Raw genomic sequence first — 20,579 nt, forward strand, 5'->3', positions numbered from 1 at the left:
TGTGCTAACATCTGCAATTATAGTGTAAATGCCAATGATGGGTACAACTAACTGCTAGGTTTTAGCACGGAGATCTAACGCACAGGGCCTGAGCACGAATACAGCTGATAGGTGCTTGCCTTACCTGTGACCGACCGGGTTCCATATCCAGCACCCCAAATAGTTTTCCTTGCCCACCAGAAGTGATTTCTGAGTATAAGGCCAGGAGTAACCCCTGAGTACCACTGGATATGGCCCAAAGGTAAAAAAAAAAAAAAACCCAAAAAACACCCAACATAGCAGGTATGAGAACCCATCTTCTATTAAGTCAGATATTAAAAGGATTATAAAGATGTGAAATAATGACAATCTTCTAATTATTTGTTTTATTAAATGCATTTTTTCATTTTGTTTTTGGACCACAAACCAAAAGCCCCACTCTGTGCTGGGGGTGGGCTGCTATTCCTTCTTGGTGCTTGGGGGATTATGTGGCCAAGGGCCTCCGGCATACAAAGCACCCGCTCCAGCTCTTCTGAGAGATCTCCCAGGCCCCAAAGTGCAATGTTTTGCTTTGTGTGTGTGAGAAAATAGTTTTAACTGAATGAAAGTTACTTAGAAAGATGTGTTTGGGTGAGGGTTGGGCGAGATGGAAAAAAAATACACGTTTCAGAGAATACCAGTTCAAAGAGACATAAAGACAAGCAAGATATGGGTTAAGGGAGAAGAGGAAGCTCTAAAAGTGCAGTTTGTAAAAACAAAACTTTATCTTACCTACCCTCCGCCCCGCCCAACACCTATGGTAGATTCCAACTATTGACCAGTCCTCTTGTATGACAATAACAGCAGGAAATAATTACGTTGGACAAAAACTGAGTGTTGAAAGTGGTAAAGGGATATATGTGATAACCTTTCAGTATCTGTATTGCAAACCACAATGCCCAGAAGGGGGGAGGGGGAGAGAGGGAAGGAGGGAGAGGGAGAGGGAGAAGAAGAGGGGGAGGGAGAAGGAGAGGGAGAGAGAGAGGCAGACTGATGGGGGGCAGAAGGGAAACTGGGGACACTGGTGCTAGCTAGGAAATGTACACTTGTGGAGCGATGGATGTTGGAACACTGTATGACTGAGACCTAATCATGAACAGTTTTGTAATGGTCTATCTCATAAAAGTTTTTAAAGTAATAAAATTAAAAAAAAAAACCCGTGGGGGCCAGAGCGATAGCACAGCAGATAGGGTGTTTGCCGTGCACACCACCAATCAGGGTTCAATTTGAAGCACCACATAAGGTCCCCTGAGTCTGCCAGGAGTGATCCCTAAGAGCAAAGCCAGGAGTAAGCCCTGAGCACTGCCAGGTGTAGCCAAAACAAACAAACAAAAAACATTCTTCATGTCAACATTCTAAGAGTTCATAATCTTTTACATTTATCATTAAAAATACATATATGTAAATCTTCAAATACAATAAATGTTGCTCCCAGTATATAACCCACATGAAAAAACTCATTTTTGAGTTTGGAGGAAGGCCTCCTCTGCAGTGTTCACAGGTTGGTGGCCCCATCAGCAGTTCTCGGTGAATCGGACTGTCTGGTTCAGTGCAGGGGCCGAAGGCTGTGATGCTGCTTGGGCCCTGTAGCGTGAGGGATTACCTGGACCACCCTGGCTGTGGGAGGGACTCCAGGGCTGCCCCGATGATGCTTGGGGTCAATGTGGTGCTGAGAATCGAACTGGGATTGGGGCACTACACCTTAAGCACTGTACTATCTCCTAGTCCCAGGAGCGAAATCTCTTTTGAGTTCCTCAATAATCTGGGTGAAGTGAGCTGTATCCGGCAGTGCTCAGAGCTTCCTCCTGGTCCATGCTCAGGGAGCACTCTTGCAGTATTTGGGAACCACAAGCGGTGCCAGTGATCAAGTTGGGGTTGGTCCTGTGCAATGCAAGAGCCTTTTCTTCCCTGCCCCAGTAATTTAAGAGCATAATGGAAAAATATGCAGAAGTTTGAGACGCTGACATGCAAGATCAATTCCTCATGCTCATTTTAATTTGGGAAAATCAGATACTTGTGCAGTTTAGTCTTGTCTATTTAGAAAATTTTTTTTTCTCTCTTTTTCTTAGAAAAAAAATTTTTTTTTTTGCTTTTTGGGTCATACCCGGCAATGCACAGGGGTCATTCATGGCTCATGCACTCAGGAATTAGCCCTGACGGTGCTCAGGGGACCATATGGGATGCTGGGATTTGAACCCGGGTCGGCCGCGTGCAAGGCAAACGCCCTACCCGCTGTGCTATCACTCCAGCCCCAGAAAAAAATTTTAAAAAGAAAACCCTGGCAGTGAGAAATTCAAAAAGTTTATCTTTAATGAACATCGTACTTTCACTCTTATTATTAAAAGATCTTTTAAGTAGCTTCAAGATAATACCTAGGAAATAAAGTAATTTCTGTAACACAATAGAATATTCATGAAACCTTACCTCTTCTTTCTCTAATTTTGCATGTTTGCGTTCTGCAGCTACATTTTTTTTCTTATTAAAATTAAACTGTGCATCCTCTTCAGCTTTTTGTAACTTTCTTTTCTTTTCCTCATATTCTCCTGTAAGTTCCCCTGATGTACTTATTTCCTCAAAAAACTGGGCTCTTTCTTTGGGTTTTTTCATTGAGATAGACTCAACAGTTCCCTTTTAAAAACAGTAAAGGACACAATATAAAAAAATAGAGCCATATATTTTCAAAATCATGAATCAAAAATCTACCTACCTGAAAAACTAGGCAATTGCGAGCCTTGACTATTATGCCTATCTTTTCCAATTCTGCTATGTAAACAGAGCGACTCACAGGATTGTCACCAAAATGAAATTCTGAGCCTCCTCCTATAATAAAAATAAAGACTGTTATAGGAAGTGTAAATACTAGATATATATCAGCAACTATTAAAGTTTATTAAAATTCTCATTGAAATAGCCAGTTATGCAATAATTTACATGTTAATAAATGTACTTGATTATCTGACACCACAATGAACCAAACAGACCGAAGTCTGCACTCCATGAGTTCATGTCCTCCTCGGAGAGATTTATTTATTCATTTATTTATTTATTTTTGGTGCACCATTCCTGGACGTACTGCAATACCAGGTCGATGTGCAAGGTGGATGGAGCAAGCTCCTATTCCAACTCCTAGCTCCAAAAATCCATTTACTATATTGTCTTCAGATAGAGGATGTATCAGATATCAAGCTGATAAGAACAGATAAAACACTTGACCTTAGCCAAAAGGCCCAGAAACAATCTCATTGAGGGATTAGCACTGTAGCACTGTCATTCCATTATTCATCGATTTGCTCGAGTGGGCACCAGTAACACCTCCATCGTGAGACTTATTGTTACTGTTTTTGGCATATCAAATATGCCATGAGGAGCTTGCCAGGCTCTGCTGTACAGTGGGATACTCTCTGTAGCTTGCCTGGCCCTCCAAGAGGGACAGAGGAATTGAGCCCAGGTGGGCCCCATGCAAGGCAAACACCCTACCCGCTGTGCTATTGATCCAGAGATTAACAAAACAAAAAAAGGTATGTAAAAATAAAGGAAATATGTGAGACAGTATTAAGTGGTGATAAGTAAAATAGACCTGGGAATGGGGTACAAGAGTTTATACACAGGGAAAACAGGCACTGTCATCTGAAACAGTATGGAGGGGCCAGAGAGTACAGGGGTTAGGGTACACGGCTGCACGCAGCTCACCCCTGGTGGATCCCCAGCACCAACTGGTCTCCTAGCGTCATCGGGTACAGCCCTGCCTGAAGGCTCCCCAGCATCACCAGGTGGGACCCAGGCACCCTGGGCCCTGGCAGCACTGCATCCTGCGGCCCCTGCACTGAACTGCCAGCCCTACCAGCAAAAAGTCACTGAGAGGGACACCCAAGTCTTCTAAGCACCATTAGGGGATCCCCCTCCAAAATAATAAAGTAGGATGGTGCTATGGTCTGAATGTTTATATTCTACTCATAGAAGAGACCTGGTGGAGAATCAATCAAGTTGTCTTACTTGTTTTTGAGATTTACTATCCCAAAGAAAAGAATTTCTAGAGTTGCTATGCTGGTGGAATAAATCACACCCTTCAAAGACAGAAAAAATAAATTATCCAACTTAAAAAAAAAGATTCGTAAGCAGACTTATACAAGAAAATACCTCGGATAATTCTTGTAAATGTTTTCTCTTCTCCACTTTCCTCCAAATAAATAATTTTTACACTTGCAGAAGAAGAAACAGGTTTCCCAATATGTGCTCCATGAATAAGTTCTTGGATATTTTTTACTCTTAAATTAGCTGTTTTCTCTCCCATTACAAAACTAAGTGCATCCATAACATTAGATTTTCCTGAGGAAAATAGAGATATTGAAATCATTCTTAAAACATTATTCACTTAATATACCCATTAACTTTGGAATTTTCAAATTGCCACCTAATGGAGTTCTAGGGATAGAACCCTGATCGGCTGAGTGAAGGCAAACACACCACCCGTTGTACTCTGGTCCAGTACCTTCTTCACTCTTCTGAACCAGCCCAAACGTCAGCCTAGAAAACCTTTCCCAATCTTCACTTTTTCCTGTGAGGTCAGACACAGTACTTTCCTTTTTACAAGAAAATTTCTGGCTCTTTGGGTCTAACATTACTCCTGGTGTTAATCGGTTGGCCATACAGGATGCTATGGATAGAACCCAGGTCAGTACCCTACCCACTGTACTACTGCTCCAACCCCAACTGTAATTTCCTTGTTTAAAGAACAAGGAAATAAATAATGCCTAAATAATGCGATCTGACCTTCTGTTTCAGCTAGTTTGTCATTTTCTTATACTTCCTATGCCCTGCCTCCCTCTGCAGTTTCTGCTCCTAATACTTGCATATTGTTGGGTCTCAGTCGGAAACATGCCACTTAAAATGAGACACTTTTTGTTTTTTGGCGCCACAGAAAAACCCAACAAAATTAGAGTCACTGAAAAAATGTCAAGTTGTGGCAGATTGTAACGAGAGAAATCATAAAAGTATGTCCAACAAAATTAAGTGTGCCCAAAATGATCAGAATAGTAAATTATACTTTGGTTTAACAGTCTAAATGACTAAGCCAGCAATACCGAAAGAACAGAAAAACAATGCTCCAATAACAATAAGCATCTAAGTGGAGAGATACATTAAATTAGTGATGGATAAATACTGACTTCAAGCTCTGCAAAGCCAAAAAAAAATTTTTTTTTGAATTTTTTTTGAATGTTCATTTTCTAAATGAACAGTTTAGGAAAATTTGGTGAAGGAGAAATTCTTGTTAAGGAGGGAGGACACTGAAGGTAATGCTGAAACAATTCCTGCCTGGCTTTCTGTGGTTCTGTGGTCAGCGGCTCTGTGACCAGTGGCTCGCAGGCGGGGGGCTGGGCCTCCAGGCACTGGGGGTCTCCAGAGGGGCGGGAGGCAATGGAAAGACACTTCCTCAATGCTTCCAAGACAGCTGGTTAGGCGCAATGCGCACATTCTCAAATTTAAAAAATACATTCTATGGGGCTGGAGCGATAGCACAGCGGGGAGGGCGTCTGCCTTGCGCGCAGCCGACCCGGGTTCGATTCCCAGCATCCCATATGGTCCCCTGAGCACCACCAGGAGTAATTCCTGAGTGCAGAGCCAGGAATGACCCCTGTGCATCGCCGGGTATGACCCAAAAAGCAAAAAAAAAAAAAAAATACATTCTATTGGCTCAGGTCGGAAATTCTTTTTTTTTTCTTCCACTTTTTGGGCCACACCCGGTGATGCTCAGGGGTTCCTCCTGGCGTTGCTTGGGGGACCCTTGGGGGTGCCGGGATCGAACCCGGGTCGGCTGCATGCGGGGCAAACGCCCTCCCCGCTGGGCTGCGGCTCCAGCCCTGGAGTTCACTCCCAAACGCCCGGTCCACCCCGAGTCGGGCACGGCCACGGGACACTGGGCAGCTGCCCTCCGCGCGACCCCGGGCACCCTGGCCTCAGCGTGGGCAGGCACACCGCCGGGGGGGAGAGCTTCTGCTCGGGGGTCCCGCGCGAGTGGCCGCCGCGCGCCTAACGCTTCTGGCCCTGGCCGCAGCCCGTGAGGGCCGAGCAGAGGACGTGGCCACCCCCCGCCCTCCTCGGGCCCGGGCGGCGCCTAAGGTCACGCGGCGGCGGGTGGGCGCCCCTGACCAGCCTGGCCCGGGCCGCGTCGTGGTCAGTCGTGACCGGAAGTTCGGTCAGAAGCGGGGGCAGTCCCCAGCCGTGTCGGGGCCAGTCGTGACTGGAAATTTGGTCAGAAGCGGGGACAGTCCCCAGCCGCGTAGGGGCCAGTCGTGACCGGAAGTTCGGTCAGAAGCGGGGCAGTCCCCAGCCGTGTCGGGGCCAGTCGTGACCGGAACTTTGGTCAGAAGCGGGGACAGTCCCCAGCCGCGTCGGGGCCAGTCGTGACCGGAAGTTCGGTCAGAAGCGGGGACAGTCCCCAGCCGCGTCGGGGCCAGTCGTGACCGGAAGTTTGGTCTGAGCTGGGACTGTCGTGACCGGAAGTTGTCAGAAGCAGGGACAGTCCCAGCCGCTTTGCGGCCAGTCGTGACCGGAAGTTGTCAGAAGCGGGGACAGTCCCCAGCCGCGTCGGGGCTAGTGGTGACCGGAAGTTCGGTCAGAAGCGGGGACAGTCCCCGGCCGCTCCGTGGTCAGCGGTGACCGGAAGTTCAGACGAGGGGGGCAAAGGCTGGTGGCGGCGCGACCCCCGTCGGGGGACGCTCCCCGGTGAGGGGGCGCTGGGCTGGGGACGCTCCCTCGGGCTCGGCCTCGATCAAGAATGTTCGGGGTGCGGGGGGGGGCGCGTTCCCCGCCGGAACCGGGGCCGCGGGGGCCGCGGGGCCCGGGGGTCCTGGGGGTTACCCGAGCCGTTGGGGCCGATGATGCAGGTGAACCTGCGGAAGGGCCCGATGACCTGGCGGCCGCGCCACGACTTGAAGTTGTCCACGAGCAGCAGCTCCAGCCGGCCCATGGCCGTGCGCGCCTCGCCCCGGCCGCCGCCTCACGCGCCGGCGGGAAAAGCGCGGGAAGGGGCTGCGCGGGCGTCTCGCGAGAGCTCGGCGGCGCGCCGTTGCCTAGCAACCGGGGTGTTTACACGACGGCGGCGGCGGCGGCGGCTGCGGCGGCGGCACCCGGCTTCCTTGGGGCCCCCGGGGGCCGGGGTCATGGATCCCGGCGTGACCCTGCTGCTGCCCAAGGACCAGAAGCACTTCCTGGCGCTGTCCCGGCGGCGGCACGCGGAGCTGCTGCGCCAGGCCCGGATCTTCAACGCCCGGGCCAGGCTCATCGGGGTGAGGCCCCCGCCGCAGGGGCGCGGCCGGGCGGGCACGGACCGGGTCCAGCCCCCTCGGGCTCAGCGCAGGTGGGAGGGACCCGCACCGGGCCGGGGGCGAACTGGGTCTTGCCACGGGGAGTGGGGGAGCCGCCTGGAGAGGCGAGCGTTAGAGGGAGCAGCCGTCTGTCGCCCCCAGGACCCTGGGTGGTCCCCAAGCCCCGGGGACCAGCAGGCAGCCCCGCACACCGCCAGGTGTGGTCGAGAAGCGAAACAACAACAGTGGAATAAGGACACACCCTCTAAAACTCAGGATCTGCAAGGAATTTCAGGCCTTCCCCAGGGACAGCTGTGCCCTTCGTACCCGAGGGGCGCACACTCGACCCAGCGCATGCCTCTGGCTCGCTACTCCGGGTTCTAGCTCCCGGACCAAACGATCTTCGGAACTCACTTCTCAGATTAGGTCTGTCGAGCGCAGCCCTGGTAAGCCAGGCCTGCTCCTTGCAGACTTCCGGGCCACTGCCCGCAGGTTCCCCTTGGGGGCACGGCTGGGGCCAGCTGGACCCCGAGGATCCTGGACCTGACAGTGCTGGCAGAGGCAGGCGTCCACAAGCGGTCACATTAGAGCGTGTGTGGCCAGAGCTGCAGGAGCACTGGGGTGCCCCTCTCTGCCCCTGCAGAGCCCCAAGGGGTATTGTTGAGGAAGAGAAAGGGATGGGATGCGTGGATGCTGGCTGAAGAGGTTGCTCAAAGGAGCGGCATAAGGATGGGCAGAGGCAGGAGGCATATCTAAGATCGCTCCTTGGGACTGATGATGACCTGGACGCAGTGATGGCCCCTCACCCCCACCCTCCATTCCCAGGGAGACCCAGCTGCGTGGGACATTCAGGTTCGAGACCAGAAGATTCGAGAGGCGACTGAGAAGGCTAGAGATGAAATCTTCGGTGAGCCCAGTGCCTGTCCAGGGGGTCAGGGCTGCGTGCCCCTCGGTGTCTTCTGGAATTAAGCCTCTTTGGTGCTGAGGGATGGTACTTTGCCCAGAGCCGACCCCGGGTCACCCCCAGGACCCTGTATGGCCCCACAAGCAGGGCCAGGAGCGATTCCTTACTGCAGAGCCAGGAGGCAGCCCTGAGCACAGCCAGGTGTGGTCCAGGAGCTAAACACCATCTTAAACTCATCATCTGCAAGGATGTTCAGGACAACACCTACCCTGAACAAAATTGGATGTAAAGATTTTGCCAAATTGGCTTTAAGTATTTTGGTTCTGGGGTCACAGGCAGGGTGCTCAGGGCTCCTCCTGGCCCTGGGTAAATGGGTCAATCCCAGCATGCTCTGGGGACGTTGTGGAGCTGGGAACCAGCCTAGGCTTCCTGCCCCCAAGGCTGCACACAGCCCCTTGAGCTCCCTCCTGCCCCTAACTTACTTGAATAAACGTCTATAGCGATAGCTGAAGCTTTTCCCACCTCATCTTCTTCCTCTTTCTCGTCATTCCCAAGCGTGTAGGAGACAAAAGTGTACCATGATAATATTTGGGTCACACCTGGAAATCCTCAGAGGTTCCTCTCGGCCCTGCACTCAGGGATTACTCCTGGTGGTACTCCAGAGACCATATGGGGTGTCTGGGTCAAGGTGCAGACCCAGCCAAGCCACATGCAAGGAAGGAACGTGCCCTGCCTGGTGCACTATTGCTCTGGCCCCGCCATAAGAATTTTTAAATCTAAAGAAGCAGGATGGGAGCTCTGCAGAGAATATCCGGGCTCTGCATCGTCACGTACAGGGGCAGGGGCTATCAGCAAGCAGAACTGGGGGGCCCTGTGTATGCATATTTTGAGTTTCTTTAGATATTGACAAACTGATTTCCAAATAAGTTTTTTTTCCTTAATGAAGGACGTTAGTTTTGGGCCATACCCGGCGGTGCTCAGGGCTTACTCTTGGCTCTGTGCTCGGAACCTCAGTGCTCTGGGGACCATATGTGGTGCTGGGGATGGGACCAAGACCAGCCGCATGCCAGGCAGCCACCTTAACTCCCATCCTCTCTGTCTGAGCCCCCAAGAGTTAATTTTTATTTCTGTTGGTTTGGGGGCTACCCCCAGCGATGCTCAGGGGTTACTCCTGGCTCTGCACTCGGGAATCACTCCCGGCGGTGCTCTGGGGACCCTATGGGATGTGAGGGCCAAACCGGGTCGGCCGGGTGCAAGGCCAACGCCCTCCCCGCTGTACTATCACTCCGGGCCCCCCAAAAGCTAGTTTTAGAAGTGAGTTCAGGTTTACTTTTGCCGTGGAAGCTCAAGTGCAGGGCTATGTTATCGCTCTTCCAGCCGCAGAGATGAAGCACAACGACAAGATCCTGTGCATGTTAGAAAACCGGGAGAAGACAGACAAGAAGAACGTCTGCCAAGCCATCTGCAAGTTCCGGCAGAACTGCCAGCGCCCCGAAACGCGCCGCGAGTTTGACCTCTCGGACCCCCGGGCCCTCCAGAAAGAGCCGCCCGCCCGGCTGTCGGATCACGACCCCCGCAACACCGCCTCGGGCATGCAGAAGTTCATGGGCGAGGACCTCAACTCCCACGCCAGGAAGAAGTTCCAGGAGGAGCAGAACCGGGAGTGGCTCCTGCAGCAGCAACGGGAAGGACGCGACGCGCGGGCCTTGCGGAAGCGCGCAGGTAGCTGGGCACAGCCCTGGCCTGGCTCCCGGCCCGCGCGCGCGTGCGCGCACACGCACGCACGGGAGCGCGCTGCAGCCGCTGCTGTGCCCCGGGAGTGCGCGCGCATACCCAGGAGCGCGCCGGGCACGTGCACGCACGTACGGGGGGCGCGCACGCACCGCCCACTCCCTGCGCCCGGCTAGCCTCTCCCCCAATCACCGTCCCCGATTCTCGCAGGCCCCGCCCCCCGCCCCGACTCCGCCCCCAGCCGCCACGGAAATCAGCCAATCTGCGTCCCCGGCCCGGGCTGCGGTCAGTGTATGGGCGTCGCCTGGCGTTGGCCCCGCTGGCCCCGCTTGCTCGGAGCGAACGTCCGAGGGCCACTGCCCTGAGCTCAGACCCCTTCCCTGGCGTGACCCAGGCGACCCCCTTTGCAGATGTGTCGCTCCCGCCTAGGGTTTTGGGGTTGGGTTATAGGGGCCCGTGGACCCCGCTCCGGGCTTGGATGCCTAGTCCGCGGGCGCGGGGGGTACCGGTCCAGGAAGGCGACCCCCCTTGGTCAGAACTCCAGGCCCCTCGCCCCAAGGTCGCCTGCCTCTTCTCCCCGATGTCACTCTGGTTCCAGCTGGGAGGCAGCTCATGTCCAGCGACCCCCCGGGCTGCCCCTGCGCGTTTCCCTCGCGGCGCTGCACCGCCGGTGGTTCCCCCTGCGCCCAGCCCAGCGGCCGGAATGATCCTGGAGCCGGGGCTCGTCCAGTACCTTCTTGTTTCACTGGGGTTGAAGCTCAGAGCCGCCCACCCTGCGCCCGCCCACGGCCTCTGTCCAGCGCCCCCCCCCCCCGCCTTTACATCTCCTGATCCTGCTCCCAACAGGGAAGCGTTTTTCCAGATGCCCTCATGACCACCCACCTCTTCTCCCAGCCCGGGCTCAAATGTCCTATAGCTGGGCACAGCCTCCCTGCCCCATCCCCCTCCTCGGTGTTTGTTACTCGAACCGGAGCCTCCCCGGCTGTCCAGTGCCTGGCGCCCCTCCCCAGGCCCCACCCCGTTCCGGACGACTTCGGGGTTTCCGTGTCCAGCTCCTAGCCCGTGTCGCAGCCTTGGCCTTGGTGCTGCCCCCGGAGCACTGGTGGGCGTGGCCCCCACCAGGACAGAGGCCCCCTCTGCCCAGAGCCATTGTGAGCCCCAAGCCCGTCCCCGTGCCCTGAGCCTCCCCCGCGGCCCCGCCTACTGGACACCCTCCCCTGGGGAGCACCCCCGGCTCCCATGGCGCCCATTTCTGGGTTCCCACTGGACCCCGGGAGGACGTAGGGGCCACACCCCCAGAGATCAGAGATGGCAGGGGTCCCGCACAGCGCTTCAGGCCGGGGGCCACAGCAGACAGCGCCACTGGCCCTCCGACACCCTCCACCCACCGTGGACAGGCTCCACCCACAGCAGACAGCGCCAATCATCCGCAGACACCCGTCACCCGCCGTGGACAGTCCCCGCCCGCAGCAGACGGCACCCCTTGTCCTCAGACACCCCAAGCCCACCGTGGTCAGTCTGTACCCACAGCAGACAGCACCAACCGTCCGCCGACATCCTCCACTGACAGTGGACAGGCTCCACCCGGAGCTGACATCACCGGTCATCCGCAGACACCCCCCTCCCACGGTGGCCACTCTTGACTTGCAGGCCATGGCACCCCTCGTCCTCAGACACCCTCCACCTGCCGTGGACAGTCTCCGCCCACGGCAGAGGGCACCAATCATCCGCCGGCATCCTCCACCCGCGGTGGACAGGCTCCACCCACCGCAGGCCCTCCTGATGGCCTGCAGACAGCCTCCGCCCACCGTGGTTATTTTCCACCCACAGCAGACCCCACTGGTGGTCCACAGACGCCCTGAACCCGCAGTGGACAGCCCCCACCCGCAGCTGTCATCGCCAGTCTTCCGCAGATGCCCTCCACCCGCAGTGACCCGTCCCTACCCGCAGCAGGCGTCCCCAATCTTCCGCAGACACCCTTCGCCCGCAGTGACCAGTCTCCACTCACAGCAGACAGCACCCCTGGTCCCCAGACACTGTCCACCCGCAGTGGACATGCCCGGTCTGTAGCTGCGACCCTCAGCCCGGAAGCGCTTGCCATGGCCTCACTGGCCTTACCTGAGTGTCCCCGAGGTTGCCGCCGGTGGGCCCTGTTCCGGGGGGGGGCCGGGGGCCCACCCGTGTGACGACCTCGCTCCCCCCCTCCAGAGGACCGCTACGCGCAGACCCAGCTGCAGTTTGAGGCCACCGCCAGGCTCCTGGACGAGCAGGAGAGGGCCACCAGTAGGGCCATCTGCATGGCGGTGAAGGAGTTCAACAAGAGCCAGGTACCGAGCCAGGCCGGGCGGGGTCCACAGCGGTCCCCCGGGCAGGGTGGGCTGCCTCTGCCGGACCCCACCGCTCTTCCCTCGGCGCGAGGCCCCCCTTGCCCAAGAACGGGCTCCCGGCCACACCTCCGTTCTCTGGGCTCTGCCAGCCCCACGCTGAGGTTGACTCAGGTGCCCCCCCTGGGACAGAAAGACCCCCCGACCCCTCCCAGGTTGGACCTGCGGTTTCGCCCCCTACACCCAGTCCTGGGTCAGAACCGAGGTCACTGAGTGGCGAGAGCAGGGCACCCCCCCACTGGGTGGTCATTCTGGGGTGGGAGCCCCCCCCCCCGCAGTGCCCAGGGGTCACTCCTTCCTGGCGCTGCTCCGGGGAGAGAATGTGGCACTGGTCAGCCCTCCGACTGGCGGCCGTGCGCCCGTGGGTGTGTGAAGGGTGCTGTCTGTCAAGGGCTGACAGCGCAGGGCTCCGTGAACACTGGACCCAGGGCAGCGGGGTTCCCGGTGGGGGTGAGCGTCCAGATCCCGGGGAGGCCTCGGCTCGCTCGAACGTGCCCCCCAAGCCCTGGCGCTCACCCCTGCGCGCTCCTGCCCCTGGCGACGGGCAGGTGGCTGAGCTGGCGAGCAGGAGGGCCCGGGAGAAGCGGCAGGAGGAGGAGGACAACGCGGCCGAGATTTGCCACCTGCTGAACTGGGACCTGCTGACCGAGAACCCGCTGCAGGCGGCCACCACCGGGGGCCGGCGCCGGCTGCTGCTGAACCGCTGGAAGGGCATGAGCGCCCCGGAGCGCGCGCATGTGCGCGACCTGCAGCAGCTGCAGATCCAGGAGAAGCTGGTACCGCGCCCCCCGGGGAGGGGCGCCCGGCGGGGGGCAGGGCCCACGGGTGTCTGGCCCAGGGAGGGGCGCCCGGCGGGGGGCAGGGCCCACGGGTGTCTGTCCCGGGGAGGGGCGCCCGGCAGAGCCCGAGCGGCTGCACCCTACGGGCCGCGCGTCCCGCCCCGCGCAGCGCCTGGGCGTCGGGTGAGGGCAGGGGCCGCGTCCCCTGAGACCCCCGCTCCGGCAGAGGCTGCAGGAGGAGGAGCGCCAGCGCGCGCGCGCCTGGGACCGGCTGCGGGTGCAGGAGGCGCGAGACGCGCTGCTGGAGCAGCGGCAGCAGGAGCGGCGGCAGCGGGAGGCGCGCCGGGCGCTGGACTGCAGCAACCGGGGCCTGGCCGAGGAGCACCAGCGCCGGTGAGCCCCGCCCGCCCCCGACCCTGACTCCCGCCCCTGGGCGCGCGCCCCCTGCCCCGCGGGCCGGGCCTGACCATTCAAGTGGCAAAGGGGAGAAGTCCCCGCATGGGGAAGTCAACCTGTGGATGACAAGTTCCCCTGGGGTCTGGGTCCTGGGGCGCTGGCGGCCCCCCTCCCCGCACCCCCACCCCACCCCACCAGCGGACTCGGGCAGATGCTGGCCAGGGAACTCCGGGAGATTGCCTTCCTTTCGGGCCCGGCAGAATCAGGGCGTCTTCCTGGAGGAGGCATGGCACCAGGCCAGCAGGGAGAGATGCTCTCTGGGCAGGGGGAGGGCTCCGAGGGCGAATCCCGGTGCTCGGGACAGCCGCCGCCGCCGACTGTTCCTCTCCTTGTGCCGGCAGGGAAAAGGCCATGAAGGAGGCTTCCACGAACCTCCACAGCCAAGACTACTTCTCGCAGTTCAATACACGGAGCCGATAAGAGGCCGTGCCTCCTTCCACCCCCGTCACCCACGTGTGCGACCGGTGGCGGCTTGGGAATGCCACACTGCGTCCACACTCGTGCACGCACACAGACATACACATAGAAACGAACGCACACAGACACAGTCACACGCACACAGAGACTCACGGATACACAAACACACAGACACACAGTCACACATAGGCAGAGACACAGTCACACACAGACACAGAGACACACGCAAAGACACAGATGCACAGAAATACAGACACTGACACTCAAAGACACACAGAGACAGACACACACAGAGGCACATACAGACATAGTCACAGAGGTGTAGACACACATGGGGACACAGTCACACACACACAGACACACACACACACACACACACACATCCTTGTGCCAGGGTGTCGGGTTTGGTTTCCCACTGTGGACATGACCTCCTGAACCCCACCCACACTCCTGGGCCTGCAGCCCTGCCCGTGGTGAGCGTCCGACTCAAATTTGCGTCACCCTGAGACTAGCGGGGAAGGGGGGTGTCCCACCGCCTTCGTGCCTGCACTTGCTCGGCGCCCTCTGCTGGCAAGGGCAGCACATGACACCCACCAGCTGCCGCAGGGAAAGGAAGCCCACGTGGAAAGTGCCCCCTGCGACCCAGGTGCTGGACAAGACCCGGGCGCCAGCTGTGGCCTCACTGGGATGTTGTGGTCACCGTCTGACAAGAGAATCTAGGTGTTCCAGCCCCCAAGTCCCCAGGAGGCAGAACCAGGGGTCAGCGCGGGGCCTAGTCTCTCTCCTCTGAAGGCCCTTAGAGCTTTATGTGCACACACACTTGCATACATACACATACATGCTCACACGCACACACGCATGTACACATACCCACATGCATACGTATACACATACACATGCACATACGTACATACATGCACACACATGCACACACGCATGCGCACACACACACTCTCCAGTAGGTTTTGTTGTGTTCTCTTTTGCATCGCTCCATTATTTTATCACGAGAGTCAGACTCAGAGGAGCAGAAGGCCCTGTGCGTCCGCCGCCGTGCCTGCAGCCAGGCCTGGCTGTCCGTGGCCCCCTTTTCTCTCTCCCTGCACGGGAGGTTTCCCGGTCCCAGCTGTCTGCTGCTTGTCAGAGACACGCCAACAATGGAACAGTTCAGTAAAGTTTTTTTTTTTGTTTTATTTTGTTTAAAAGATTCAAAATCATTTGAATCCGCCCAAATGAGTTGTGGACCCCCCGCCCCCCGCCCCGGCCACTAGCAGGCCACAGGGTGGTTATTTTTCAGTGTGAGAAACAGGCTGTTGAGTCAGAAGGACACAGAGCCCCGAACATGCGCGTTCTGCCAAGTGAAAGAAGCCGGCTGGGGGCAGGGGGGGAGGGGGGCTGACCCGGCACCACGTGTCACTCTGGGAGTGACCCCAGGCACCACTGTATGTAAAAAAGATACATCCCTAAGCCTCACGCTGAGAGGGTCTGCCCTGGCTGAGCGTGCTGGGACCTGCGGTGGCCCCAGGGGCGTATGGACAAACCCTGTTTTGTGCAGACTTGGGGGGCCGTCCTGGCCTCAGTCTCCTGTCCCGCCCACTAACTCCTGGTCTGCGCGAGGGGCCTGTGCCTCCCGCCAGCCCCGGGCCCTGCCCGCGAGCTCTGAGTCTGGGGTCCGGATTGGCCCCTCCTACGGGGCAGCCCCCAGCAGCAAGCTTGGGGGCACGGCTCCGTCCAGAGGACCCCTCGGCCAGGCGGGGGCCAAAGCACGAACGCCACATGGCACGTTCGCTCAGGGGCGTTTCCACAAAGGCCAGAGGCCTGTCCTGGTCCTTGAGGGTCTCCTGGCCCGGGCTCCCCCGTCTGCCGGCCCCTCCGGGAGCAGCCCGGGCCCTGGGGACCGTGTGACCGGGCGGGGCCAGGCCCTCGGCGGCTGTGAAGGCTGCCGGGAACTGGGGGCAGGACGGAGGCCCCGGGTTGGCTCCGGGAACGTGAGTTCGGGAGCGCCAACCCCTGTCCACACTGCCCGCCGGTCACACGGGCTGTCCCCGCAGCGGAAAGCAGGCTGTCCCCAGCCCCTGCAGAACCCCCACCGCCCTGCTCGCAGGCAGGCACACTCTCTGAAGCGCAAGGCCTGGGCCAGAGCGTGGGAAGTGACCGTCCTGCACTTGTTGAAGGACTTTCCCAGGCGCCCCCCGCCCCCCGAGCTCCCAGTGTGCCCGCATGTTGGCGCTGCAGCGGGGCCGTTGCAGCAGGCTGTCCTTAGGTGTACACTATCCCAACATGGCACCCGGGCCTGGATGGTTCTAGAAGCGTTCCGGAAGCTTCCAGCACATTCCTTCTGCTTCCAGATGTCTCTGCTTCCGCCCGCGCGCAGGGCAGGAGGCTGGGGCTGTGCCTTCCCCGGAATATCAGAGGAGCTCAGTGTGCCCCGGGTCACAGAGCTGGGGACGGGGGGTGCCAGCTGCAAACCCGGGTCACCTTCCCCGTCGCCTGCGCCTGCCTGGGGACCCCCACTGCCCTCGAGACGGGACCAGCCGCGTCAGAAACACATCCCGCCTCAAAGACCACAGCCTCAGCCACCAGCCCCCACCCCGCCCCTGGCCCCACGGAGGCATCGGCCAACTTTAATGGGGTCCTTGCAACCGCCCTGTGGGGTCCCCTTGCGGCCAGGTCGTGACTGACAGACTCGGAGAGGAGGTTCAGAGAGGTCACTGCAGAGGGCGGCCTGCGGCCCAGCACGTCCTGCTGGGGGCCACCCTGCCCTCCACTCTCCCCCAGGCCCGGCTTAACTGGGCTGTGTCTGTTTGTGCAAGGCGAGTGTTGGCCTTGGGGCTTTGTCCACCGCCTCACAGTGGACCCCGCTGGCTCTTATCTGAGCCCGCCCTGCGAGCATTCCTCTCTCCCAGCTCACAGGCCGGGACGACCGTCCCCATTTTTAACAGATGAAGTCACCGAGAGGAAAGCTCCCAGCTTTCCTGGGACAAGGGGAGGGCCACAGGGCAGAAGGACAGACGGACATAGGCCACCACGACAGTGCTCTGAGCTCCCAGCTATTCCATTTCTACTCGAAGTTTTACTATTTTCTTCCATTTGTTTTTTTTTTTTTTTTTTTTTGCATTTTGGGTCACACCCGGCGATGCTCAGGGGTTCCTCCTGGCTCTGCACTCAAGAATCACTCCTGGCGGTGCTCGAGGGACCCTATGGGATGCTGGTGATCGAACCCTGGTGGGCTGCGTGCAAGGCAAACGCCCTCCCCGCTGTGCTATTGCTCCGGCTTCCACAACAGTGCTCTGAGATCCTGGTACATCACCAGTATTTCACGTGCATTCTGAACTCACAAGACAGTCCATGGACTGACAAAGCATCACACACATGCTCACAAAAAAGCACACGCCCATTCACCATTCACACACACACACACACACACACACACACACGGACATGTTCTCACACACATGCACAGATCACACCCACTCTTGCTGAAACGCATGTGTGCACACACGTGCACATTCTGCACGCACATGCACACACACACACACACACACACACACACACACACACACACACACACACACACACACACACACACCCCTCACACTCGCCCCTTCAGGACAGCAGGGCAGGGCAAGCACCCGGATCCACCAGCTCCCGGGAGCACCCTGTGGGCTGTGTGTGCCTGTGTGTCACCAGCAGGTGGCGCCGGCTGTCTGTGGGGCGCGGGGTGGGGGCTCCCTCCAGTCTCGCCGCTGGCACGGGGTGGGGGTGACCAGGTCAGCCCCTTTGGGCATCAGAGCCAGGAGTTGCCAAGGCCCCATGTGTGCCCGTGAGGCCCTGGGGGTGTGTTCCCCAGAAGACACCCCCTTTATCCACCCTCGGGGGCCGTGTCCAGGGGTAACGGGGGGAGCGTGTTGGAATCAGCCCTGGGGGGCTCCGTGCCTCACTTCCCCCGCACCAAGCAACAGCTGTGTCCGGCCCCGGGTCCAGGCGGCAGAGCCACTCATGTGCCCGGCCCACGCAGCCACCCTCGGGCTTTCCGCTGAGCCGACACGGGGGCCAGGGAGGTGCCGCCAGCTAGGGGGTCTCTTCAGTTTTCTGACCAGAAGTTCCAGAAAACACCCCCAACACAGCTGTGCCAGAGACTCGACTCTAGCCCGCAGGGTTTCCGGTGGAACATTCCGGAACATTCCGGACCCCAGCAGAAGAAGCTGAGCTGGGTCAACTCCCTCCCCGAGCGCCGAGCTGGGGGCACCACCAATGTGCCGCTGTCGAGAGATACCCAGGGACCCCCCCCCCCCCACACACACACATCTGAGCCCAAGGACAGGCCCAGCCGCCCGGTCACTCGGTCACTGTCCACCTGCCCCCGTGGCCGCTCAGCACCACCCCCACTGCTGACGCTCTCAGTCCTTCTCTGGCGTCGGGAAAGGTGAGCGGGACCAAGAAAACATTGCTGGGGCTGGAGAGCCCAGTGGGCAGAGCTGGAGCCCAGGACTGCGTGGTTCCCCCAGAGCGTCTTGGCACGGTGCCCGACTGCCTGCAGAGCCAGGAGCCGCCCCCCCACACACACCTGATCACCCCCCTTCCTGTCTCCCGGCCCCCGCATTCCCCCAGCAGGCCCCGGGCCCAGGGGATGGTGGGGAAACTGAGGCCCAGTGAGCTGAAACGCTTTGCTGTGACCCAGGCGGGGCTGACCGAAGGGCATCCAGGTGGCGCGGTGCCAGGGTTCGTCTGTGGCGTGGGGCTGAGGGCGGGACACAGGCACAGGGCTGGTTCACGTGAGGGGCCCGGCCACAGCACACGAGTTCCTGGGAGGTGAGTCGGGCCGGGGGTCTCCCCTCCACGGTCCTGCTCTGCCCTCCTGGGAACTGTGGGTCTGAGGACTGTCCGGGTCTGGCCGGGACTCGCTCAGGGTGCTCGACACAGTGTGAGTTTGTTTGTGCAAGTTCACGAGAACATTCGGGAGGAGCTTTGTGACACACCAGGTGGAGATGGTCACGCGGGACAGGAACTGAGTGATGAAGGCAGGTAAAGGGACAGACGTGATGACCGGTCAGCGTCTGTGACGCAAATGGTAAGGCCTAAATGAGAGAGAGAGGGGGAGAAAGAGGAGGAGAGAGAGAGGGAGAGGGAGGGAGAGGGAGGGAGAGAGGGAGAGGGGGGGAAGAGGGAGAGGGAGGGAGAGAGGGAGGGGGAGGGAGAGAGGGAGGGGGAGGGAGAGAGGGAGGGGGAGGGAGAGAGGAGAGAATGAAGGAGAGGAGGGAGAGAGAGGACAGAGAAAGAGAGAGGGAGAGGGGAGAGGGAGGGAAAGGAGAGAGGGAGAGGGAGGGAGAGGAGGGGGTGTCTGCCATGAGCGGGCTGGGGTGGGGGTGGCTTGAAGGGCAGGAGGGACCCTGGGGACTCTGGTGCAGGACTGACACTGGCGGGGGGGGGGGGGACGGGGCTGGGACTGAAGCACAATCATGAACAGTCCTGCAATGCTCCACCTCACGGTGATTCAATAAAAAAACTTTCTAAAAAATTAAGAAAACATTCGAAGTCTGTTTGCCCCCGGGGAGGGCCGAGAGGGGCCTCAGCCCAGGGGTGGGGGAGGAACCAGTCCCCTCACGCCCCCTCGCCCCTGTGTGGTGTTTGCAACAGGAGGGGCGGGGAGAGGGGGAGGGGGTCCCTGCGTGGGTGCAGCCCTGGGGGCCCAGGACCACTCCCCCCACACCCTGGCACTGCAGCCTCTGGCATTGCACCCACCAGTTGGAGGAGGACCACCAGGAGCGCCCCCCTCCCCGCCCCCTGAGCACTGCCCTGAGCACTGCTCGGGGGTCCCTCTGTCCCCAAAGCCCAAAGCATGCGTTCTAGCCTGACGTTCCTGCGTGAAGGCGAGCTCGGGGCCTGCCGCCGTGGGTGTGTGTCTGGGCGCCTGGCCAGGCCCCCCAGGGGGCTCAGAGGAGGGGCCCCACCCAGGAGGACACAGAGGGCCGGTCTCCGCCCACCCCCCCCCCCCAGAGCTCCATCCTGTTTCCGCTGCCCCAGCCTGGCCTGTGTCTGGTCTGTATCTGCCGATAATCAGAACCAAATGCCTGGAGATGACACGGGGGATCAGAATGCGGGGTCCCGGCCCCCTCCTCGGGCACAGATGCACAGCAGCGTCCCCGTAAATCACCCCAGGTTTCGACACCCCCGGGGGTAGTAAATACCTTTCCCCGGGGACCCCGCCCCCGCCCCGCCGAGAGCCTTCTTCCTTGGCTGCTAGAACTTTCCGTCTGCAGGGCCGGTCCCTGGGCGCCGAGGCCCAGGTCTCAGGTTTCTGTCTGGCTGGACCTTCTCTCTCTGACCTGGCCCCTCCGCCCTGACCCCAGTCCCCCGCTGCCTGTTTGCGGGGTGCAGCCCCCCAGACCCCCCACCGCAGGGACCCTTGGGCAGGGCTGATGCGGCCTGTCCCGAGACACGCCCATCCCCCCTCGCACCACGACAGCCGTCAGTCCGTCAACGGTCCCCTCAAGGAGCAGCCCCGGGGAAGCCCCCCACGCCTGCCCACCCGTCTTCTGCCAGCCGGGCTGGCCGGGTCAGGGCCGGGATGACCCAGAGGGTGTGAGAG

The 20,579-nt window shown here is 59.0% G+C and overlaps 2 protein-coding genes and 1 non-coding gene across 4 annotated transcripts in view; 1 reads left to right on the forward strand and 2 right to left on the reverse strand.

Moving 5' to 3' along the window:
- The window catches only part of SMC1B (structural maintenance of chromosomes 1B), a 50,682-nt gene extending 43,697 nt beyond the window's left edge, over positions 1 to 6,985 (reverse strand). For both annotated transcript variants that reach the window (XM_012933226.2, XM_004610569.2), the window contains exons 1-4: positions 6,877 to 6,985; positions 4,156 to 4,344; positions 2,726 to 2,838; positions 2,443 to 2,646 (exon numbers count right to left, since the gene is read on the reverse strand). In XM_012933226.2, coding sequence (XP_012788680.2) covers positions 2,443 to 2,646; positions 2,726 to 2,838; positions 4,156 to 4,344; positions 6,877 to 6,985 — 615 coding nt within the window. The remainder of the gene's footprint in view (positions 1 to 2,442; positions 2,647 to 2,725; positions 2,839 to 4,155; positions 4,345 to 6,876) is intronic.
- On the reverse strand, positions 3,066 to 3,256 carry LOC129406408 (U2 spliceosomal RNA). The gene has a single exon (XR_008630997.1). It is a non-coding gene; the product is annotated as a U2 spliceosomal RNA (small nuclear RNA).
- A 141-nt stretch (positions 6,986 to 7,126) lies between the features above and the next one.
- RIBC2 (RIB43A domain with coiled-coils 2) lies at positions 7,127 to 15,140 on the forward strand. The gene is made up of 7 exons (XM_055142838.1): positions 7,127 to 7,304; positions 8,148 to 8,229; positions 9,604 to 9,948; positions 12,166 to 12,284; positions 12,890 to 13,117; positions 13,347 to 13,513; positions 13,918 to 15,140. Exons 1-7 carry the CDS (start codon positions 7,179 to 7,181, stop codon positions 13,994 to 13,996), a joined length of 1,146 nt encoding a protein of 381 aa, XP_054998813.1. The 5' UTR covers positions 7,127 to 7,178; the 3' UTR covers positions 13,997 to 15,140.
- The last annotated feature ends 5,439 nt before the right edge of the window (positions 15,141 to 20,579 follow it).

Source organism: Sorex araneus, chromosome 6 (genome assembly GCF_027595985.1).
Source record: "Sorex araneus isolate mSorAra2 chromosome 6, mSorAra2.pri, whole genome shotgun sequence".
Taxonomy (NCBI): Eukaryota; Metazoa; Chordata; class Mammalia; order Eulipotyphla; family Soricidae; genus Sorex; species Sorex araneus.